The following is a 23,077-nucleotide window of genomic DNA, read 5'->3' as shown; positions in this document are numbered from 1 at the left end:
ATAACTGCATTCATCTAGTCAACACACACTGAGTGCAACTGTATGCCAAATTCTGGGATAGGCACTGATTTCAAAGACAGAAGAGAAAATACTTATCCATCTATGAGCCAAGTGCTAGCAAACCACAAAGAAAGGAGAAACAGGTTTTGGTGGGTGGAGAAGAGAAAGGATTTGGAATTTGTATTTGAATAGACAGGCCTGAGATGAGGGTTACTTCAATAGGTAATACTGGGAAGATAATCTGGAGCCAGATTTTGAATGGTCTTTCAAACCAATCAAAAGAATGATTGGGGAGGGTACAGCTCAATGGTAGAGTATGTGCTTAGCATGCACAAGGTCCTAAATTCAATCCCCAGTACTTCTATTAAAAATAAAGAAAAAAAGAAACCTAACTCCCCTCCCCCACAAAATTTTTTTCTTAAAAAAAAAAATTTGGATTTGTACTATAGACAATGGAAAACCATGGGAAGTTTTTACCATGGGAGTGACATAGTGGGATCTGTGACTTAGATAATGCTGACAAGTGAGTGAGGAGACAAGAGGTAGTGAGGGGGGCCTGAAGGAAGTCCAGTGGCGACCGACATGAACCAGGAGAAGCAGAATTGAAGGCTGGATCACACAAGCCTTGGTTGTGAATTAGAGGTGAGGAGGGAGAGAAGGTGCTGAGCAGAGTGATGTCCCTGTCCCATGTAGATGACAAAGGAGGTGGAGCAGGCTGGAAGAGGAAGAGGTGTTCAGTTTGTGAAATCGACGGTCTGAGAAGACGGACTCTAAGAATGTGGGATGGAATCAGCCTCAGCCAGAGCAGCGCTTCCGCTTAGGCAAGAATTACCTGGGAAAATCTTTCCCAGCCCCTGGGCCTCTCCATGGACCTGCTAATTCTGAATCTCTGCGATGAAGCGTGTGCACTTGCATTCTAAGGAAAATCAACTCTCCAGGTGAGTCTGCCCTAAATACCTGGTTAAGGATCAAGGACATAGCCTGTGCTTCTCAAAGTTCTTACCCCAAACTACCCTCTTGTCTGTAGAAAACAAACTCAGTAATTACAGAGAACTGGAGAAGAACCAAGTACCAGCCAAAGCGGTACAATCAAACAACATCAGCAATCACAAAAAATAAGTTCAAAAAAAGTATTTCTGCAGAAATGAATGCAGGAACAGTAACTGAAAATCAGCTACAACTCAAGACAACCCTGGTGGTTCAGTGCTAACAGAGTCCTTAAAATTTCCAGAATGTCATGTACAATAAAAGCTTTGTAATGTTCCAAAGCACCATGTGGCAGACTTCTTAGCAGAATATTAAATTAGAATTCCCCCCTCCCTCACCATACTTTCTAATATAGACTTGCTCATTTTAATGTGTAAGTGCCAAATTTTAGTAAGCTTTAATACATTTCTTAGTAGTTTTTTAGTAGGTAATACTTAATTGTTCAAAAGCGTAGGAGTCCTAATTTTTTTATTTTTCAGAAGTGTCCATGAGGATTACCAGTGGGCTGTAGATGCTATTCTAAAAAACAAAGCCTAGAGAGGATAGAATAGTCATTTTCAGGTGCATACAAGACAGTTGTGCAGAAGTGAGAATAAATACAGCTGGAGCCAGACCTAGGGCCAGCGCAGGACCACAGCTTTCACTTTAATATGTAGAACAGTCTTCAAATAATCAGAGCCATCCCAAGTGGAATGGACTAAAAGGAGCTTCTTAAGGAAGTTCCCAGGGTCTGACAAGGGATCACTAAGTAAAGAATAAAGAACTGCTTCACCCAGTTAGGAGACTAGTCCTAGGGACCATAACGCACACAAACCACACATACACAGTGGTAACCTTCTCCACAGTCAAGAAAACACAGTTTAAAACACTTGATAGCCCACCCAGGTCTCTCCTTCCAGCCCCTGAAACAGAGTAAAAACAATGATGTGAGGCAGAATGATAATCTTCATTTTCTTTTCCTGCTGATTAGACCCTACAATTCTGAATGTTGAGATGTTCTGAATTCAGAACAACCAGAAACAATATAGGATTAGGGCAACTGAGTCTTTTAAATGTATCTATCAGTGTGGAATGTGGACTGTTTTCTGGAGCTACCAATGAATAAAATCATGGATAAAAATGTTATGTCATTTATTACAGATTCGTTGTGCATTACTCAATTAAGCAGATAAATCTATCTTATCATGTCATGAAGTATTTATTATGACAAGCCAATCCTCATTTATTCTATATTAAAAATTAATTTATTTCAACTTATAATTGAAAAAATATTAAACATGTGAGGCAGTACATAGTTTTAAAAATTTCTTTCAGGAGGATGTCAGCAAAAAAGTTTGACGAACACTCCTTTACTCTAGAAAATTCCATACAAACACCTTTTTTTTTTCTTATAACCTCACAGTGTTTCTTGATCTCTTAATCTTCACTTACTCTCATAGTCAGTACTTAGTCTTACACTCCTTTGTGGGGTCATTTTTCACAAGGGCATACCTCTTCATAGATTTCCTACCTACCAGACAATAAAAGGAAAAAAACAAAAAACAAAAAAAAATCCACTGTTCTGACAAATGAATGCTTCTCAGATTTGACTTCAGCAAAATTAAAAAAAAAAAAAAAGTTGCTTCATTTTCTAGACCATTGGGTCATTCTCCAAGTCAAAATTGCTAATGTTAAAACAACAAATTCTAAAGAACTGCAACACTAGGTCTTAAAGGGAAAACATTCTACAGTTGATTGGAGCCCAGTGGGTCAGTAGATTTATGACTTAATATTACTAGTTACAGGCTAGCTATAGAACACCTCTAATAGCACAGCATGCTTTACCTGCGTTCCCATCATGAAGAGTGTTGCAAGCCGCCCAGTGAAATGCCAACTCCAGGCCTGGGCACAGAGCTGTTGGTTCGTAACCCCAGGAGTTCCTGGGTAAAATGTGAAACTGGCCCCCTTACACGGGAACGCAGGTGGAGGCTGAAGAGGCAGCCTCTCCAGGTTGGTAGGTGGCAGGTATAATGAGCAAGGGGACTTAATTATGAGGCTTGTCTTGGCGGCTGCAAGACCAGTAGATTTCCACATCCACCCACAGGATATAGTGGCCTTAACAGGTCACGTATACCGTCCAGATGGTCTCAACAACACATCTACTCTTTCAAGGCTGTGTCCTTGAAACGGCTCTGACTGTAGGAACAGTGGGCAGAAGGTACATTTCAAGGGCAGGAAGATGGTGAGGAGACTTGATTGCCTGCATCCTACTCTCAGGTCAACTGGGTGGGGGGGCGGTCACGACCTCTTGATGGCCTCCTCCAACAATGGTCAGAGGACTATTTCTAATGCAAATTAGAAACTTAACATGTTCAACTTAACATGTAAGGGAATAGTGACATAAAGTAAGTCTAGACAAAACAATACTAAGTAGCCACTAAAAACTATACTTAGGGAGATGTCTTAGTGACATGAAAAGCATTTATAATGCAAAGAGGGAAGAAAGCAACATAAAAAGTTGTTATGCGATAGTAGGTGAATGGAAGTGCCCAGGGCAGTCCCTGGCACAGCATACGGAACTCAATCCCTTGTTGATATGCACTGAATACTAATAAATAAATAAGTAAATAAAGTATATAAAAATCTTGGAAATAAGGCTGAAGGAAATGTGGCCTCTGAATAAGAATTAAAGGTGTTTTCTTTCCTGCATCTTTATTTTTTTTTAATGTTTTCATTTCTTTTTTCTATAATAATAAATATTTACTTTAAAATCAGGAGAAGGATTTAAAACTAATAAACAAAACGACAAAGGTTCTCTTTAAATTCTTCACATTATAGGAGATGATCTTTATAAACAGAGACAACCCCAACCCACATATACATATATATTTGTTTGTTTGTTATTGTTGTTGTTTTTCTATCAATAGCAGGTGGCTATTTACCAGTAGCTACTGAAACCTGCCTGAAGGAAAGCTAGGTTGCACGCAGCACTAGGTAGAAACACAAGCTCCCAGGGTCTAGACCCAAGCTCAGTGGTCAAAGGTCATGACATGGAGAAACAGACAGAAAGTATGCTTTATAAGAAATGTTCCAAATCTGTGTGTCACAGTTTGTTTAAGAAAAACTGAAATCTCTTATGATAGAAGCATTAGTAAAGATGACATGGCTTTTTATAATTATAAAAGTATTGATAGACTTTGAACAAGTAATATTCAGAAAACACTAATCCTAATGACCAGTGTGTTTATCTCTTCGTAGCACAAGGCTTAGTGTAACAGTAATAGGTGCTTTTGTCGTTATTCCTGCCGGAAGCGTTCAGGATACGCTTAATGAAAGATAAAAGACACTGTAAGATTCTAGACTAAAACCACAGGTACCTTACACATTTACAGTGCTGCCCAGTGTCCAAGTGCATTATTTTACTGACTGAATATTTATTCTTACACAAATGCGGGATGATTTGGGCCTGGGTGACTAAGCTTTAGCCTGGGGCCCATGTCTTTTTTTTTTGTCCCTACATACAAATGCCAACTTGTTTAACCACACTGCGCCTCATTTCCTGTTTTGTATACATCAAAGGAAGGTTGGGAGGATTTAACCATTAACATATATAAAACATTTTAAAAGAATGCCTGCGACCAGTAAACAACTATGTATCAACAATTACTATCATTACTCCAGAATGAAGAAAATCTACCCTCCCTTCTAAGATCTTTAAATTAAATCCGTGCCAAAAAGTCATAAAACTGAGAGGAAACTACAGACACTGATGTTTAGAGTACCTTGTTATTGAGCTTCCTGCCCTCTGATTGTAATGATACCCACTGCTAGACCAGCTTTTAAATGCTTAAGGCACCCACAGACTTCAAGAGAACACTCACACATTAAAAAGTTTCAGGAGCAAACCTTTTCATCAGGCCCTTTTTCCCTACATTGAGCCTCCCAAAACAAGATCATGAAATTCTCAACTTCAAAGGACTCATTTCCACTAAACTCACTTCACCTGAAAAAGTGAATTACCCCAGTGGGAGTGGGCATAGTGTCTTAAAAACTTTTACATGGTATTAATGCTACCTTTATAAATAAAAGGAGCTGGGCAGCTGGGCAGCTGGGCAGCTGGGCAGCTTGGCCTAAAGATAGGAAAACTTGAGGGTTTCACTTATTATTATCCACATTGAAGATTTTCAAAAAATTACTAATAATTGGGGGTAAATCCAAGTACTAAATGTTCAAATTTTGCAGTTTTAAGACACTAAAATCTTATTACTGAACTAGTTTTAAAAAAATTGATGAAACAGTTCATTCAGTTAGGGCCTACTTTGCACAGAATTTTAGAAAAGTACATTTGGTACAGCAAGATGCTTCTTGAACAGCAGGAAATACACAAAAAATGATCTTTAATGTGGTATCAGTTTTCATTTATTAAAAAAGTCACTTTACCATGTTTATGTATATATATGTGTGTGTATATATATATAAACATATACTTTTCTAAGTGAATGCCTGTACTCTCCTAACAAAGATAAACGATAAACATACATTTCATTGATTTTTTTTCCAGTCTTCAAAGAATGATCTTGTATACCGCCCATTAAGTGTTAACAAATAGTCAATTCAAAAATTCAGCCTCAGAATTCATAGGATCATTAAAAAACAAAACAAAACAAATAAGACAAGCAAAAAAACAAGTCCAAGGATGAGTATCAATAAAATTAAGGGTTGAGCTAAAATATCTGAAATTTATCTTTAAGAAAATTAAGTTATACTTATTTCACTTAAAATATGCGATTACGAACTTGATTAAAAACAGTAGGGGTCCCCCTCTCTATAATACAGTATACTAGATGTTCTCATTATATTACAATCAGGGACACAAAAAAAGCTTTAGAAAGAAAAAACCTAAAATATGAAATCCTGAAGGAAGTAGAATAAAAGTATTAGAAAACTATATGAGTATCCAGCAAAATTACTTCTAATCAGCATGTCTATTTATCTCAGCAAAGATAAGTGTAAATCTTTTTCACCTGTACATTGCTTTGTGCAGATAGGCTTAAAGTTAAATTTTTAGAAGTTCATAGAGGGTGACTGACCAAACAAAAGGGTTCCTAAAAATACTTGTCATTCCAATATGCTAAGATAACCTTGAAACTCACAACAGTGCAAACTGATTATACTTCAATTTTTTAAAAAAAGGAAAAAAAAAAAGAATCTTTAAACTAAAAATCGTAAGTGCTCAGTACAGAAATGAATCATGATAAAATCATAAGCTTGAACTGAGATGTCTTACAAGGATCTGTACTTTAGGATGGTTTTTGCTCAATGAACTTCAAATTACAAATTCATTTTTGACTCCAGGGCAATCGTTTTTTTTTTTTTTTTAAACAGGATTAATCTACCTCTAAAATGAAATTATTGTCAAGTTAAATCTAATTAAGGATGCTTTTTTTTTTAAAGTTCTGAGTAACTATGCCAACAGTACACATCTGTGCTTGTCTGGATACACACATGATCAGAATACAGATAAAGGAATGAAGTTACAAGACTTTAACCTTTCAATAAAGCCATGTTATATTTTTATTCCAATTTCTTTGGGTTATCAATAGAAATAATGTGGTATAGGTTAATTTTTCTAGGCAAACTTTCCTAGGTAAATGCCTGTGCTCTTCTAACAAACATAAATGGAAAGTAAATGGAGAAGATGGATTTGAAGCCAAGGACTAGAAAACAAAGAATAAAGGAAGAAAGCTAAGGCAAATTTTGTGGACTGTTGTCTGATTTCTATTAACAAAGGACAGCGCAGTTCACCTGTGTCCAGAAATGAAAAATTCAGTGAATCATTGCAACAATTTTTGGATAACTCATCTCAGAAAAATACTAGAACTGAAATACCCAGATCACTGGAGCAAAGGTGAATTCTTGATTTGCCTGAATAGTCCTTCACTGTACTTCATTTGCTAAAGACCGACTAGATGGTTATTCTATGCCCTCCTAAGTATTTCTAAGCCTCCATCCCTCTCACAGCTTTTCTACTGTCTAAACCAAAAGATTCTTCTTTCAAGGAAGTATGCAGAGTAACTCTTAGATCTGGAGTGGGTTGACTTTGGAGTTAAATTCCAAAGTAATTCTGACAGAATTATTATCATCTAACATCAAAAGCAACAAGGAGTCTTTTCTAGACCACAAAATTCAACTTCCAATTTAACAAAAGGCCTATGTAAACATTTTACCATCATATGCATACTGTCTATTACAAATGCAAATATCGAGATGTATAATCATAAAATAATCTCGCATTCTCCCTGGAAATCCTAAAAACTAAAGGCTGCATGAATACACATCATTTTTTAAAAGCTACATAAAAGTTCAGGTTAAAGTTCCCACACATTTCATTATTTTCTACGATCATAACATAGATCAGTTTTCTTCTGTATACATTTTCTCAGTGTTCTCACTCTTAACCTAGTACGTAACAGGCCAACATCTCAGCAGTTTCTAAGGTTTATTGAATGAAACGTTAAGTTCCTCACACTCAGGATTTTCAGTCCTAAGGCTAATATGAACTGTGATTCTCTAAAATAAGTGGCAAGCAACATACTGAGCACAGTGTGGACACAGTAGTTTCCTAGACGGCTGACGAAATCTGCATTTGCTGTAGTGTCGCTGATTAAAGGAGACTTTGGCCTTTTCTGTTCCATGACCACAGACTGCACTATTTTTCTAATAAAAGTATACAACAGGTCACAGGGAGGATTTCAGAGATCAATGCAAAGCCACTGTCACTACAAGAAAAACAACAGCCTGCATTCTGAAGTTTGATAGACATTATGATGCTATATTTTGAGTAAAAAAACTAACACAGGCTTATAATACTTTTATATTCTTTATTACTGAAATTGTACATGTTACTTTCTAAACCTCACATATAAGAAAGAACATAAAGATGTACAATCCCTTTTAAATACTGTTTCTTTTAAATTTTGTCCTTCATAAAAACAATCTGTGGATAAAACATTTCCTGAGCCAGACAGTATTTAATTCTGAAAATGCCTACACTATCTTATAGACCCAAAATACAGAACAAAAATATAAAAACAATAAAACCCTTATAACCATCACCACAGCCTGGGGGGGGGGGGAGTCAGAAAAACATACAAAACACTCAAAGACTGGACATGGAAGAGGCCAGAGGGGAGCGGGGGAGGGTTTCCTGAGGTTCTAGGCAAGCCCTGTGATGACATCACCTCACAGGCCTCCTGTTTTCTCATTGGTGAACACCGTGTCAGCCGACATCAGAAGATAATCACCATTGGCCAGACAATTACAATTGGAGCAGCTAGCATACAGCACTGCTAGCACAGAGCCGGCAGGCTGCTGAGAGAGAACGCAGAGCCCAGCTGCCCTTCTCACTCAATGAATTTTATGTCACCTTACCAATCACTAGGCGATTTTGCTCCCTTGCTAGCAGCCCTTATAAGTCAGCTCTTAGTGAAAATAACAGGTAAAGGCCAGATGTCTCATAAAAGAACAAAATGCCTCTCTTTTCGACGCTGTAAAATCACAAGGGCTTTTCAGTGTAAAATCAGAACTCAAAAATGCTATTGAGCTAAAAGCAGGCATTTTCCTCTGCCTCATGCAACACACTCTCATATACCAGACAGTATTACTCAGGATATTTTTAATTTGACATATAGTTTCAAGATGTGGCTCAGGAGGATCCTCCAAGGCACAATATTTATTACTTGGCATTTCTGTAGCTTTGCTGATCTGTTATATATGAAACTATTTGCTAGAAAAGTAAAAAGGTCTGCGGTATTTATCTCGTGTCTGTAACAAATGAATACAGGGTTAATTACTCTTTAGACAGCAATAAACTTGATAAACTTGCCTCAGTTGAACCCTTTATAGAGTTTATACAAACATCACTCCAAAAAGGGGGCCCCTTTACATTAATATGTAATAAGGTAATGAACATGGATTATAGGGTAAGTTTAATAAAGGTCCTCTTAAATGATACTCAAAAAGTAGTGCAGACAGCATACTGACAAGACAGCACTCCTAGCCTTCCTTACAATTCTTCAAAAGACAGTGGGTGTAGCTCATTTTTGAGACATGAGTTATAATTCTCTAAATGGAGTTTCATTTGAGGCTATGTATACAGATTTTTAAGAACAACTGAAAATGATTTGTCAAAAAACAGAGAAGCTTCCCAACATTGTGTTTTTCCTCCAGAAGCTATTTCAAGCCATTTTAAGTTAATGAGTCTGGGAAAGGCAAGACCCTGTATTTCCTAAACTTCCCCTGACCCCAAGAGGGTATAAGCCTTGGTATGGAGTCCCTTCTCCTGTTAACAAGGGAAATGAAAAGGAAATCTTCATTTTCTTATACACCGGGCTCAAGACTTTGTATTATCAGGGGTTTTGGGGAGGAGGTTTATAAAACTGGGCCCCAAGGATATTGGGAGAAATGCATACACTCTGGAGTAAAAGAAGAAAGCAAGACAATCAGGGTCCAGAAGACCTGCAAGGAAAGGGTAACAGCAGGGTTTTGTGCTGTAGTAGGTAAGCCACGAAGAACAAACAAAAGAGAAAAGGCCGGGAAGGGGAAACTCTAGTATGTGACTATGACATAGCACTCAAAATGCAGAAGGAAGCCAAGTAAGTTAAGCTTCAGGTATTAACAGGTAGGGCTGGCAATAAAATGGGCACCCATTGTCACTTTAGCTCACTAGATAAGCATTTTCCCCAGCATCTGCCATGTACAAAGCATCCTTCAAGATGCTCTACATAATCAATAGTGGAATGAGACAAGAACCATGCCCTGAGAGATGGTGGTCTGGTAAGAGGCACAGACATATAGGTAAATATTCATGTATATGAATAAAAGCCAGGAAAGATATTGCCAGACATAAGGTTCAGATAAAGAGCCAGGAGGAAACAGTGGTAGAGCCCAATAGGCAAAGATAAATTGGCGCATTTTCCCCATTTTCAGTCCCCAGAGGGCTAGGCCCTGTCTGATTCAGTGTGTACTTGCTGAGTGAATGGGGAAAAGAGGCGGGAAAACGGTACCTGGAAGTGGAGGAGGCACAGAAAGCAGCCTCAGAGAAAAGGCAACAAGTGATTAAGAGGCAGTACCAAACGCAATGGTGCAAGAGAGGGCTGGCAGACAGTGAACGCGGGCAGCCCGCGGGAGGGGAAGCCGGCTCTAGAGGCAGGTTCGACAAGGATGCAGCAAGTTGGAGGCACGGTAGACGTCAGAGAACACAGAGCACACTAGGCCACCGGGGTTAGGAAGATGGGCCCGAGCTGCGCGGCAAGGAAATAGGACAAACAGCTGCAGAGAAGACCCGGGCCCTCGGCTGGCCACCGCCCCCACCCCGCCTTCAGCGCCACCCCCTAAGCGGGAGGAGGAAGTGCATCTGGAGAAGGTCCCCAAGCGGCGGAGCCCGAGGGGGCTAGGCTTCCCCGGAACGCCAAGGCCTTTCAATGTCTAAACTCCCACGGGATCGAGCTTCCCAGTGCACAATCATCTTCCGAACCCACCCTTGGCCCTTTCGGCCTCGGCGGCCAGGGAGGGACCCCAGCCCTGTCTCCGTCTGCTGCCGCACTTCCTAGTCTTCCGAGCGGATCGCGTTCCCCTCCTGGCTTCCGGCTCCGACCCTCCGCCACATTCCGGCCCCCGCGCCCTCAGAAGCCCACAGCCAAGCCGCAGCGAGTGTGACCGAGCGGGGCCGGCTGCGCTCCCCCACCAACAGGCCGGGCCCAGCCGGCGCGCACGGCGCAGGGGGCGGGCTCCGCCCGGCTGCGGCCGCAAATGACCAGCTGGTCCAGGGCGGACCGGCCGGGAGGGAGGAGGGGGGAGAGGTAGCCGAACCTCCCGAGACCAGTCGCGACTCCTGGGGGCCGGAGAAAAAGAAGTTGAACCCCTATTCCCCCACTCCTGCCCGCAGCAACCCCCTCCTATTGCACCCACCCGCCCCAGCCCCCGGCGTGCCGGCGTCTCGGGTTTCCCATTGATGAGGTGGGAGGAGGAAGGCAGGTCGTGAGGGCGCCAGAGCACGCGCTCGTGCACGCGGCGGGCAGGATCCCCCAGCGCCCCGGAGCCCTCTCGGCCCGACCCTCCCTTCCAGCTCGGGGGGTGCGTGGGGTTTGCTCTTTACCAATCGCCAGACCCAGGGTTAAGGGGAGGAGGAGAATGTCTGCCACAGCAGCTCTGTCTACAAGAAACAAGCGAGGTGACCACACACACCCTCCCCTGTTAAATATTGCAAGGTGACACAGGATCGCTTCCCACATTGGGATTTTCAAAAGGACTGGCGGAGGGAACACGGTAAACAAGAAAGATGCGTTCCTGGATTAGAAGTTTGGGGAGGAGCCCCCAAGGACTCTGCGAACCGAGGGGTTTTTAATCAGTGTATCAACTCCAGTCAGCAGCTTCCCACTAAATTAGAAAGGAGTGTGGCCAAAAGGCGTTTCCGTGAAACAAACTTAATAATGGCGTGGCTCCACTCGCTCGGGTTCATTCATTTTTATTACTGTTTTCATTGTCCCCTCCTCCCCCACCCCCCGCCCCTGTCTCTTTATGAAACCGGAAAGAGATCCGCGTGGGGAAAGAGGTCCAGGAAAGGAGGAATCCGGCTGGGGAGCAGAAAAGAGGAGGGCAGTGAAGTAGGAGAGCTGCAAGGAGAAAGGAAGGACACGAGGGATGGGAAGAGGGCGAGGACCAGAGAGCCGAGGACGGCGGACGGGAGAGGGTTAAAGGGAGCAGGAGGCCGGGTCCTCCCTCCACTGCCTTCCTCACTCTGCTTGCAGGAGGCCAAGCAAGAAAAGCCAAATCTAGAGGAGTAGCACAGGTAGGGGCTGTGACATCTCTCCCGCCTTCCCTGCCGCGCGACATCTACTCTATGTACACATATATGTTCTATGTTATATAATCTATATTAAAGATGCATGTGTAGCCACGGTTCACACAGGGGCACCCACAGACCCACGCGCTTCATGCAGCCTCAGTGTCTCCTGAACCCGGGAGACCCGCTCGCTGCTGCCCGCGATTCCTCGCTCCATTCACTCCCCAGAAAGGGAGTACCGACATTAAGGCACACCAGGAAGACGCGCAGGGCTCCCAGGAATAGTATCATGCGAAAGCATCACCTACCAGTTTTCCTGCATCCATTGGATGGCTTCACTCTCGTTGAACTGCTTTTCGAATTCATATTCTTGTAAAGTCAACACTGACATGTTCATTGGGGCTGATCTTCGGAATCGCTACGTGTACTCTACACAAAATAAAATTATCTGTAAAGCGCTTGATTTCAAGTGCTCTCCTGTATGATTCCCCCACCCACCCCCCTAGGTCTTCCCCTCGCTGCTTGGTCTCCGGCAATCGGTCTCTCCCAGCCTCTCTTAGCTACATTGAGGGTTGAGCATTGCCTGTGCCTCCGCGCCCGGCTCCTCGCTCTGGGACTCTCCTCCTCCCGGCGTCCGCATCCACCGTAGGAGGAAATGAATGCCTTGCGGTCTTAGTGCCCGCACGTTTGTCCATCACCCTTTTACTTGTCTACAGGGAAATCTCCTCCCCCTCGTGCGATCTGACAAATTAACCCTTTGCGAGGAAGAGCAAGAGAAACCGAGACCTCCCTAGCCCTGGGGGCCGTTTTGTTTACGCGAAGGTGACTGGGGGAGTGGAGGAAGGGCGCGGAAAGGGAGGAAGTGGCTTCGAGATCATCTGCACCCCTCAATCCCGACCTCATGGGCCGCCCAGCCTGGCCTTTGAATGAAGTTTCGGCGTACAGAGTGCAGCCCCAAAGCGCGTGGACCTGAGAGCTTGGCAAGTAGACGATAAATAGTAAAACCTGACAGCGCTCTCGCAGGAAGTCCAGGCAAATTTGCATTGAAATCCCACGTGAAAGGAACGCACTTCCTACCTCCTCGCCCCAGCCGTACCCTCCGGGTCACTTACCTCAGGGATTCGGCTTTGACTTAAGTCAACCTGGGGCCTGCCAGCCCGCAGAGCTCCCCAATCACGTGCCAGCTGGAGCTGCGGAGGCGGAGACGGAGGCGGAGGCGGGTGGACAGTCCAGATTGACTAGTAGCCACAAGAGCGGGGGAGGTTAGGTGGAGGGTTTGGGTACGGGAAGGTGTGGAGTTAATGAACTGAGACAAAGAGGGAATGGAAGTTAGCAAATAGGAGAACAGGACCAACTGCTCCAATGCAGAAACTATTTGTTTGCACGAGAAATTTCGCTAAGGGTAGTAGATGCAACAGAATCGTGTTTGAGGAGAGGGGTCAATGTAATGTTGACCCCTGCTGAGCCCCCAGTCTCACAGTGACGTTTTAACCTCAGCTTCCATATACATTCCTCTTTCTTTTTTCCAAGGGAAAAGTATTTTCTTATTCTGAACGTCCCTCCACTCCACAAGTTACGAAAAATGAAATAAGAGACATGGCGACATCTGACCATCTAATCTGTCCATGTAATTGTAAAGTTAAAGTGTAATAATAGTAAGGGACTTATGCTTTAAAAATTAGGTGGCCATTAGGAGTAGGAAGAACATTCTCTTTCTCTCTTCCCAGCTCCCCACCTCCCTGGGCGTCCAAAGAGAGGATATTTTCATTTAAAATCAGGTGCCCAGAACCAGAGAAAAGGGAGACTGGGAGAAACATCTCTGTAAATGAGGGTGGTATAATAAGTTAAATAAAGAGCTTTAAAAATCAATACAATTATACATATATGTACAAATATTTATATATTTAGCAAATTAATTTATAAGTTAATTTATAAATTGATGCTCCCAAACATTCCATGTATGGCCTTTTCTCATCTCTTCAATTCTAGAGATTTCTGCAGTACAAGTCTGAATTTGAAGGTAAAACCTCAGTCAAAAGACTTGGCAGGGTTGGGCGGGCTGGAAGGTGGGTGTGGCCTGATGAGCGGTAGGGATGTTAGCAGATTACCTGGGCTTGTGAGTCATCAATAAATATTTGTAAAGTGAAGAGATTAAATAAGTGAAAGAAGGGAGGGAAGTGGGAGAGGAATCAAGTGTGAGAAAATCCAGCAAACATTTTGCTATAACTTTCAAGGTAAGTCCAACATTTGCTTTAAAAGGATTCCATTTTTAAATTGAGTACTGTTCTCACTAGTCATCATGCCAATCTTAAACTAGTATGAGAAATTACCATCTGCTTACTATGTTTCTTATCCAAATAATGTCTGTTTTTACCTGTTTATTTTGGGAGGTTATGGGTTAAGATGGATTTGGGGTTATGTTAAAAACAAATACCTGATTTTTTCTGAACAGTGTTTAAAATGGGAGATAAGCTCCAATTTCTTGAACTTTAAAGTAGACAATTAGCAAAAATGGTAAGTTCTTGATATTTCTAAGTGTTGTTGAGGAACAGATACTGTTAGTGATAGTGAAAACCAGTGACTTTATCTGGAAAGCAATTTGGCAGCTTATTTACTCATTTTAAATCCACTTATCCTTTGACCATTCGTTCACCAGATACTCCTTGAGCCTGTGCTCATCTGAGATTTCAGGACTCAGTGGGGAAGAGGAGAGACAAGACTCTTGCTCTTTTGGAGCTCACATTCCAGAGAGGAAGACAAAATAATTTCACATAAAGTGAAGTCCTAAAATTAAAATTAAACAGCATCATGTGAAGAGATGGGAGCACTCATTTAAACCCTGAAGGCTTCACTGAGAAGGTGACTGTGAACTATGGAAAAAATTCATACCCAGAAACCTCAATTAATTAGTGTCTGGATATCAGAAGGGGGCGCTCTCCTGCCCTGCAACCACAGCGGAGCCCAACATGAAGAAGAAAGACTCCTCTCCTGGCAACAACTCAACCAATGAAATGTCATGGACTCTGTTTACTCTAGCCCTCCCAACTTCCTTTTCCCCTCTATAAAAGTGGTCTCCTTCCATTACTCTGTAGTGACTTGCACGTGGCCCACCACGGTTTCCTTCCCTGAACTGCAACTCTGCTAATCCCAGATAAACCCATCTTTAGTAAGAGGGAGTAATAACCACCAGTCTATCTGTTTTTAGATCAATAGTTGAAACCACAATGACAAAGAGACAGCCACTTCTTGCAGAAGCAAGAGCAAGTATGAATGTCCTGAAATAAGGATCGAGTTTGCAGGACTGAGGATGAAAGGCAAGTGTGTCTCCAGGTCACAATGAAGGAGTAACTGATAGGTTGGAGAGGCAGGCAGGCCAGGTCTTGGACCATTGGTAAATCAAGATAAGAGAATTGGATTTGATTCTAACTGCAGTGAGGTGGGGAAATATTAAAGGGTTTTTAGGTGGGGAAAACATGGTAATCGTTAGTAATTCCACTACTAGGAAGTTACTCTGTGGATACACTCACAAAAAAAATTATAGGTATATGTATAAGATACTATTCAGTACTATCACTGGAAGTAATCGGGGGCTAAATAAATGATGGCTAATATTAACTAAATGATGGCACACCCTTAGGATGGAATATTATGAAGTCTTTTAAAAATAAATGGTTATATAGATTGCCATATCTAAAGAGCTACCAGAATATATTTTTAAGGAAAATTAAAAAGCAGGCACAGGACATTCTGTATAGTGATACATTAAGAAAAGCACATACAATTGTACACATTTTCTTTCTTTTTTGGCGGGGGGGAAGGCGACAGACAAGAATTTGATGGTGATGTATGTATCTGGGGAAAGAACTGGGAATAAACTAAAGAGAGTTCCTACTGTTTATTTTCCCACAATATTTGAATTTTCTTAGGAAGTATTTGTATTTCATTTTTTAAAAAAGTCCGCAGGAGTTAGTTGAGTAGTGAGATAATGGGTTACTTTTCTATTAGAAATAAAACATTAAATGGTGATTTTTCTACATTTATTTTACATTACAAAACATACACTACGACCTGGCTATTTGCTTAGATATTTTTCTTGCAGAGGGCTACAGAAGGCTAGGAAAGATGGAGGGGAATGTTGGGAGGGTGCCCAGGAACACCACTAGGAATTTTTATGAAAAGATTTATTGTGTGCATTTCTAACCCATAACCAGATAGGTAGTTAATATTGAATATAAATAACTGGGTCTTAAAAAGTAACAGTTAATTGATATTTAGTAGTAAAATTTTCAAAATTAGGCCAGAAAGGAAGGAACATTGAAAGACAGAAATTTATTGCAAATATGACTGACTACTAAACAAAAGATCTGGAGTTTGGTCCCGATTCTATTCCAGACCTGGCTATTAGATCTTGGAGAAAGTGCGGGGATCCTTTAGTTTCCTTTTCTATATATAAAATAACAGCGCCAGGCTGAATTATCTTGATACCAGCTCAGAACTTCTCTGATATGGAAATATGCTAAAATACACACATAGTTTCTGAGCCCTTCTAATACTAAACCTGCTTTTCTAGACCTCTGGTCCATAGGTGGAGTCTAGCCAAGTTGAACCATTTCTCATCTCCTGGACATCTTAAGTTTTGGCTCCTTTTCTCTCATCAGTCCCTCTGCCTGGAATACTCTTCTCTCCCATTTTCCCCTCCTCCACCCCCCATTTCTCCCTGTCAAATTCAGTCTGTTCTTTGGACATTCACAAGCTACTCCCTACTTAAGGCTCTTTCTCTTCAGAGCTAAGATCTCTCACTCTCTCTTGCCTCCTAAACTCTTGAAGCTTTTGTTAGCATATCTCTTAAGCCCTTAGTCATCCTCTTTCCTACAGGAGATTATAAATGTCCATATGAGCAAGGACAACAATTTCTTGATTGTCTTAGTTCATAGAATTGCTGTAACAAAGAACCAAGAACCACACCATCCCAGAGTTGTATAGCTCTGTTTCAGCACATCTAGAGATTTTGAAACTGGAAAACAAACCTCAAGTAGGTATATTTTTCCCCTTGTATTCTGACTTAGAAATGCAGGGATCCAAGTCATAATTTCTTTATGTACCTTCTCTGATGCCACCAAGCTGGCATTGTCTGGGCAAAGGGCACAGGTGAAAAGGGAATACAGCTCTTTGAATAGAGTTGTAAGTTGCAGTTTTATTCTGGCCTTACTTACAGATGTTGGTGATATCTGGGCCACATCTGATAGTTTTTTCCCCCACTAAACTTTGCTAACCTGACTGGAGATATTTTCCAAAAGTTGTAAACCATATCGATTCATAAAAGAGAAATGCTTTTTTTGTGTGTTCTTAATACGGCAAATAAATAACTCATCCACAAAATTCCATAGAGGAAAAAAAATCAAAATTCAGCTCCTGATCATTTTCACTTTAGACTTCTCTGAAAATGACAAATTTTAAGAAGAATTTTTTTTTTTCTCAATGACACAGTGTATTTACAGACCAAAGAGGCCAAGGAGACTTTACTCCCATTCCTTTTCTGAAAAAAAAACTGACAGAACAGATGTGAATCTTCACCTCCTCACATGGTCTTTGGTTGGAACAAACCGGGAAGTTGGGGCCGGGAGCCTCCTTAAAGACCCTCCCCCAAGCACTGGGAGGAACTGGCTAAGCTGGACACCCACCTCCTGCAACCCACGGCCCTCCAGAGATGCTCTGGGGTGCCCAGGGTGGCATCTCCTGCCATGGTGCCCAGCCAGAGTTCCAGCGTATCTTCTTCCTTTGTCCCAGAGTTTTGGGGGTGGGCCTGGGTCACCTCAGATCCCATTCCAAATAGACCTGTCCTGTAAGATCTCACCATAGTGATGAATATGCCTTATTGATCTTGGAAGGGATTGAGGTAAATATAAAAGATATCAAAACTTTATGTAAATAAGAGAAGTGCAAATAATTATGTAAAAATAGACTCACAATCCAAAATAGATACCTACAAAACTTCAATTAAGTTAGCAGTAAGCACAGCAGTTCAGAGGAAGAAATTTAATTTAAGAAGATGTAAGAAGGGAATGTGATAGTGAGGTGGGAAGCCCCATGAAAAAGACCAGCAGGACCCCCAGGGAGGGCCATTACTCTTCTGACAGCACCATCCAGTTCCCTGGCCCAGCAGCATTATCTCACTTTTTGCCTCTGAAATGGCTTACTTCTAAGAAAGTGGAACTTATCCCTAAGATCCTATTGGTTCCCTGAGCTAACTTCTGACTGGTCCATTTGTAGCACTTCATTTGCATGGAGCTCACTCCTGATTGGCCCATTTTTACCATTCCTGATTGGTCCATTTCCCTCACTCCTGATTGGTCCATTTCTACAAAAGCTTGTTCCTAATTAGCCACCTTTGTTATACATTATTTGCATATGATGTTGCAAAATGTTGCAAAGTCTAGACTGGTATCCCATAAAAGGCTGTGTAAACCTACAGACGGGGTCCAGAGCTTGGAGTGTTAACTCCTCTGGGCCCACCGGGGTAATAAACCTGAGTTCTCCAACTCTCCGAGTGCTGCTTGGTCTCTCTCCTGGGTCCAGGTTGCTGTCACAACTGAGCTGAAACACTGAGCTGTAACACACTTTGCTGCAACAATAGGAGCTCAAAAGTGCAGTTTAACTTTGGGGTTTTCACAACACTGTGAGCATGTGCCCACCATGCTGCAGATAGTTTCTGCCTGAAACCCTCTGAGCCTGTAAGCCAAGACTTTTCACTTTGGGAGTAGCAAAGGGCAATTAAGGTCCAGGGAATGAGTTTGTCTTGGCCCTTGGGACTAAGGGCCTCGCTGGCAAAGGAGATCAAGGAGATCATAAGCTCATGCTTCTCTTGTGCTTTCTTTATTCAGATGTATTCTGATAAACTTCCCCTATAAACGTTCAACACACAGAATTAGTCAGTAGCATAAAAATGTATTCGAGATATAAAGGAAAATGTGAAGAACACTATTTGATACTGAAAGCAGCTTTCTCATAGTTGCTGTTAAGATCATAGCGCCCCTGAAGGACAACTGGGCAACCTGCATGTGAGGGGAGACCTAAAATTACTTTCACATTATTATAAAGGTCTCTCTCTGTCTCTCTGACTCTGTCTCTCTCTCTCTACATATGTATGTATTAATAAACTGGGTGTTAGGAAATTGTGTCTGTTCCTTATTATCTCTGTTTGTAGGAAAGAGAATATGCATGGAAATATCTAATAATAAATAAACTTACTTGAATTACAAAGAAATACCCAGACCCTCTCCTCTGATCCCTCTTATTTATATTGGTCCAAACTATAAAGAGACCTCAGGAAAGGCATAGGTCCTGGTGGGTCCCTTTCCCACCTATCAGAGGATGTGGCAGGACAGTAGACCATGACTGGGCCTTTGGAGGAGCAGGGCTGTTACTCTCATGTAAAGTTTAGGAAGACCTGTACCACCTCACCAGTTGGGCTAAGACAGTGAAGACCATTTAAACTCCTAAAGACTAACTTTTCAGCCTGTTCCAGAGCAGACAGCTTAAAGGAACAGAAAAAGTCTCAAATATTTTTATTATAAGGAACTTCTGAAGAAGAATTCTATCTGATCTCAGTATAAAGAATAGTTGTGTCATATTAAATAATTGATTTATTATAAATAATAATGTGAATCATGTCTTTATGGTTAGAATACTTGGAGGCAAACAGGGGATTTGCCCTTGTAGCAAGTTTTTAACGTAATACACAGCTTAAACCTTATTCCATTCTCCATTTTATAATCTCAGCCTGACTTTTTCATTTGCTTCTTGTTTTTATGATTTTATTTATTCAATGCATTCTTTCACTATATTTTATATACAACAAGGTAGGAAAGAATGGAAGGAAGGAAGAGAGTGGGAGGGAGGGGTTGGAGGAACAAAGACCTACCAGCCCCAGATGGAGACAAAGTGAGACCTGGCAAAAGCCATTTTAGCTGCCCGTTGGAGGAAGGATATCTTGAAAGGGAAAGTGTAGCCCTGCGGAAACAGTATTAGCCCTGCTGTCAGAAGGCCTGAGTTCTTTCCTAGCCCTGCATCAATTCACCAGGTAATGCTGAGCAAATCCCTTCTCCTTTTTGTGCACCAGTTTCCTCCTCTGTGAAATGAGGATTTTGGACAATATGGTCAGTGCATTCTCTCCAGCTCTAATGTTTTGTGATTCTTGGCAGGCAAAGAAGGAAGAAGGAAGACAACATAGACAAACATGCTGCTCAGCAAATGGCCATGCCCCCACCCTTATCCCTGCCCAACCAGCTGTGGTTCACCCTCTCTGAGTGCCCCAAGCACTCACAGGAGCAGATTTCTCTCAACCAATTCAACTTTGAGCCTGGAGTCTTTCTCAATTAGACCATGCAGAGGACTCTTGTACTTACTCAAGTGTCTTGGGAAAAATTTTGGAAGAGATTGGAGGGTGTTTAAAGTTGGAAAATAAAATGACCTTGAAAAAAATACCATCCACAAAATAAAAGAGTTCCCAAAGAGCCAAATGAGTAATAGTTCCCAAACAGCGGGTTTTCCAAGATCTTGCTGATTTATTAATATCTGATTCTTTATTTGAAATTTTGTAATTTAGGCTTTTGAAGCTGTGAATCATGTTTTTTGGATTAATATCATATAATATCTGTTATAAAGTCTAGTGATTTATTGGGTATCATGAAGTTGAGTGCACTTTCTAATCATTTTGAGTTTTCAAAATTGACTTTTTCATCAGGATGTGGAGGAAGAACAAATGGGATCATTGGAGACCAAATAATATGCAGGGGATTAGACATAAATAAGAGATGCAGTACTGGCTGAAAGAGAGATTTGAAAGTAAGCAACACTGAAAGAAAACTTTCCAAAGCCAGAGAAAGATTTGAGGAGAAAAGGAAATCAGTGACATTAGGAATTATCTTTGCAGCATCAGTAGGAATTTTTTAAGAAAAACAGAGCCTACACTCATTTCTTTCTATATTGATGCAGAAATTTGCTGCTTTTTGTGTTCTTTTGGTAACTGCATCCCACTGCAACTTTAAGGAACTTTGGGAAACCTTTAATTCCATGTGGACCCTGTCAGTCATGGGGCAGCATAATTCTATCTATCTTACCTCTATTTCTTTCTCTGAAAATGAGAATTTAATACAATAAACTCTATGTAATGTGACTAGCAGGCACAAGGTTCATGGTATGACCTTTCCTCAGGCCCATGTGATAGAGGGAAAATGAATGTGGGGTGAGAGAATGGCTGTGTTCCAGGTCTTAACTGAGTCCCTGGGATGTGCCTCACCAAGTGTGGGTCCTTGGCTTCATCAGTTCAAGAGTGAGCCACAGTTGAGTAAAGGTAGATTTATTTAGAGAGACACATACTCCATAGAGTCCAGGCTGTTTCAGAAGCCAAGAGAAAGGTGAAAGTAGATACATACTCCATAGACAGAGTGCAGTCCATCTCACTCAAAAGGGAGAGCCACCATGAGGTGTGGGGGTTGTTAGTTTTTATGGGTTCAGTAGCGTCATATGCTGACAAGTGGGAGGATTATTCCAACCACTTTGGGGAAGGGGTTGGGATTCCCAGGAATTGGGCCACTGCCCACTCTTTGACCTTTTATGGTCAGCCTCGGGACTGTCATGACGCCTGTGGGAGTGCCATTTACCAAGTTAATATATTACAACGAGTGTATAGTGAAGGCCAAGGTCTACTGGAAGTCAAGTCTCCCATGGTCTTGGGCCTCATGACCTGTTGGAAGTTGAATTTTCTGCCACCTTGGTATCAATTGTTGTGTTACTTCTTGAATGGCTGTGCCCTGCCCCCTCCCCTCCTGTCTCACATGTAGAACAGCAGAGGTGTAGAAGATGAGCCAGGTCAGCTACCTCCATTCTAGAAATGGGGAAATATCGAGGCCTGGCCAGGTTGAGTGGCTTTTGCAAAGGTATTTGCTCTCAGAGCCTGTTCATTCAGAAACACTGAAAGCCTCATACTGGAAATCACTGGTGCTTGTGACTCAGTGAAGTTTCTACCAAGAGAACAGTAAACTGAGCTTCAGCTACAATCTGAGAAAGCAACCCTGACAACTTTCATAACCTTGGGGGCCACTTGGTGTATTTAGATCTGCAAACTCCACAAACATCACATTCTTCAAAAAAGAAAAACAAAACCCCTGCAGTTTTATTGTAAACCAGTATGACATTATTAAAGAAAAAGAAAAAAAAAACTAAACTAAATAGAAAACTGGTGGAGGGTACCTCTCATAAGGTCTCCCTGCTAACAGATTCTGCATTTGCCACATACTAGCTCGGTGATCTGGGCAAATTATTTATCTCTCTATGCCTCAATGTTCTTCTCTAAAAAAAAGAATAACAGTATCTACTTCATAGGACTGTTAATGAGGATTTGTGAAAGTGCTTAGGGACCAGAAACGTAGTGAGCATCACATACGTGTTTGGTAAATAAAGAAAAATAAAAGCAGTAACTCTCTGGTGTAGAGTAGGTGACATCTGGGCTGAGACTTGAAGGAATTCATTTTACAGAAAAGGTGGGAAGGCGTCCCAATTTCTAACTGGGGGGAAAAAAAAGCACTTGCATAGACATGGAGACATGATGATGATTTTGAAAAAGAAATAATAATAATAGCCAACCAACTATTGAATATAGACAATGTACCAGACTCGTCACATAACTGTATCTTGTTTAACCTTATTAGCAACTCTGCAGTGTAGATTTTATTATCTATGATGCAGTTAAGGAAGCCAAGGTTCAGATAAGATGGTGAGAAGCAGAAGCAGTCATGCAATTCCAAGTCTGACTGAAGTTTTTGCCCATGCTTGGAGAATTTGTTTCCCTTAAACCTTGGGTGCAGGAGGAAAGGCAAATATATAGAGACAGAGCTAGACTGGTAGTTACCTACTGCTGGGAAGCACAGATGTCAGGGTAAGAGCTTAAAGGTATGGGGTTTCTTTTGAGGGGTGATGGAAAGGATCTTTTGATTGTAGTGTAGTTGTACAATTCTGTGAATACACTAAAAACCATGGAATTGTACACTTTAAATGGGTGAGTTTTAAGGAACTTTAGGTACCTAAAAAAATGATAAAAAGTTTGGGTGTAGCTCAGCAGTAGAATGCATGCCTAGCATGCACAAGGTCTTGGGTTCAACCCTCAGTACCTCCATTAAATTAAAAAAAACCTAATTATCTCTCCCCCAACAAATGGTTAAATTGTGTATCAATAACCTTATTATAAAAAAAAAATAGGCTGGATACCAG

The 23,077-nt window shown here is 41.5% G+C and overlaps 1 protein-coding gene across 3 annotated transcripts in view; it reads right to left on the bottom strand.

The window, feature by feature from the left end:
* Window positions 1-13,424, bottom strand: part of ELOVL6 (ELOVL fatty acid elongase 6) — a 120,077-nt gene extending 106,653 nt beyond the window's left edge. The window contains exons 1-2 of one of the 3 annotated variants that reach the window (XM_010981089.3): window positions 12,922-13,424; window positions 12,118-12,238 (exon numbers count right to left, since the gene is read on the bottom strand). In XM_010981089.3, the coding sequence (XP_010979391.1) occupies window positions 12,118-12,206 (89 nt within the window). In that variant the 5' untranslated portion in view covers window positions 12,207-12,238; window positions 12,922-13,424. Of the gene's footprint in view, window positions 1-12,117; window positions 12,239-12,392; window positions 12,620-12,707; window positions 12,851-12,921 lie in introns of those variants that run through there. The other 2 variants (XM_031467676.2, XM_010981088.3) reach the window with 2 other exon arrangements.
* Window positions 13,425-23,077: the final 9,653 nt, after the last annotated feature.

Source organism: Camelus dromedarius, chromosome 1 (genome assembly GCF_036321535.1).
Source record: "Camelus dromedarius isolate mCamDro1 chromosome 1, mCamDro1.pat, whole genome shotgun sequence".
Classification (NCBI taxonomy): domain Eukaryota; kingdom Metazoa; phylum Chordata; class Mammalia; order Artiodactyla; family Camelidae; genus Camelus; species Camelus dromedarius.
This window is presented reverse-complemented; position numbering and strand designations above follow the sequence as displayed.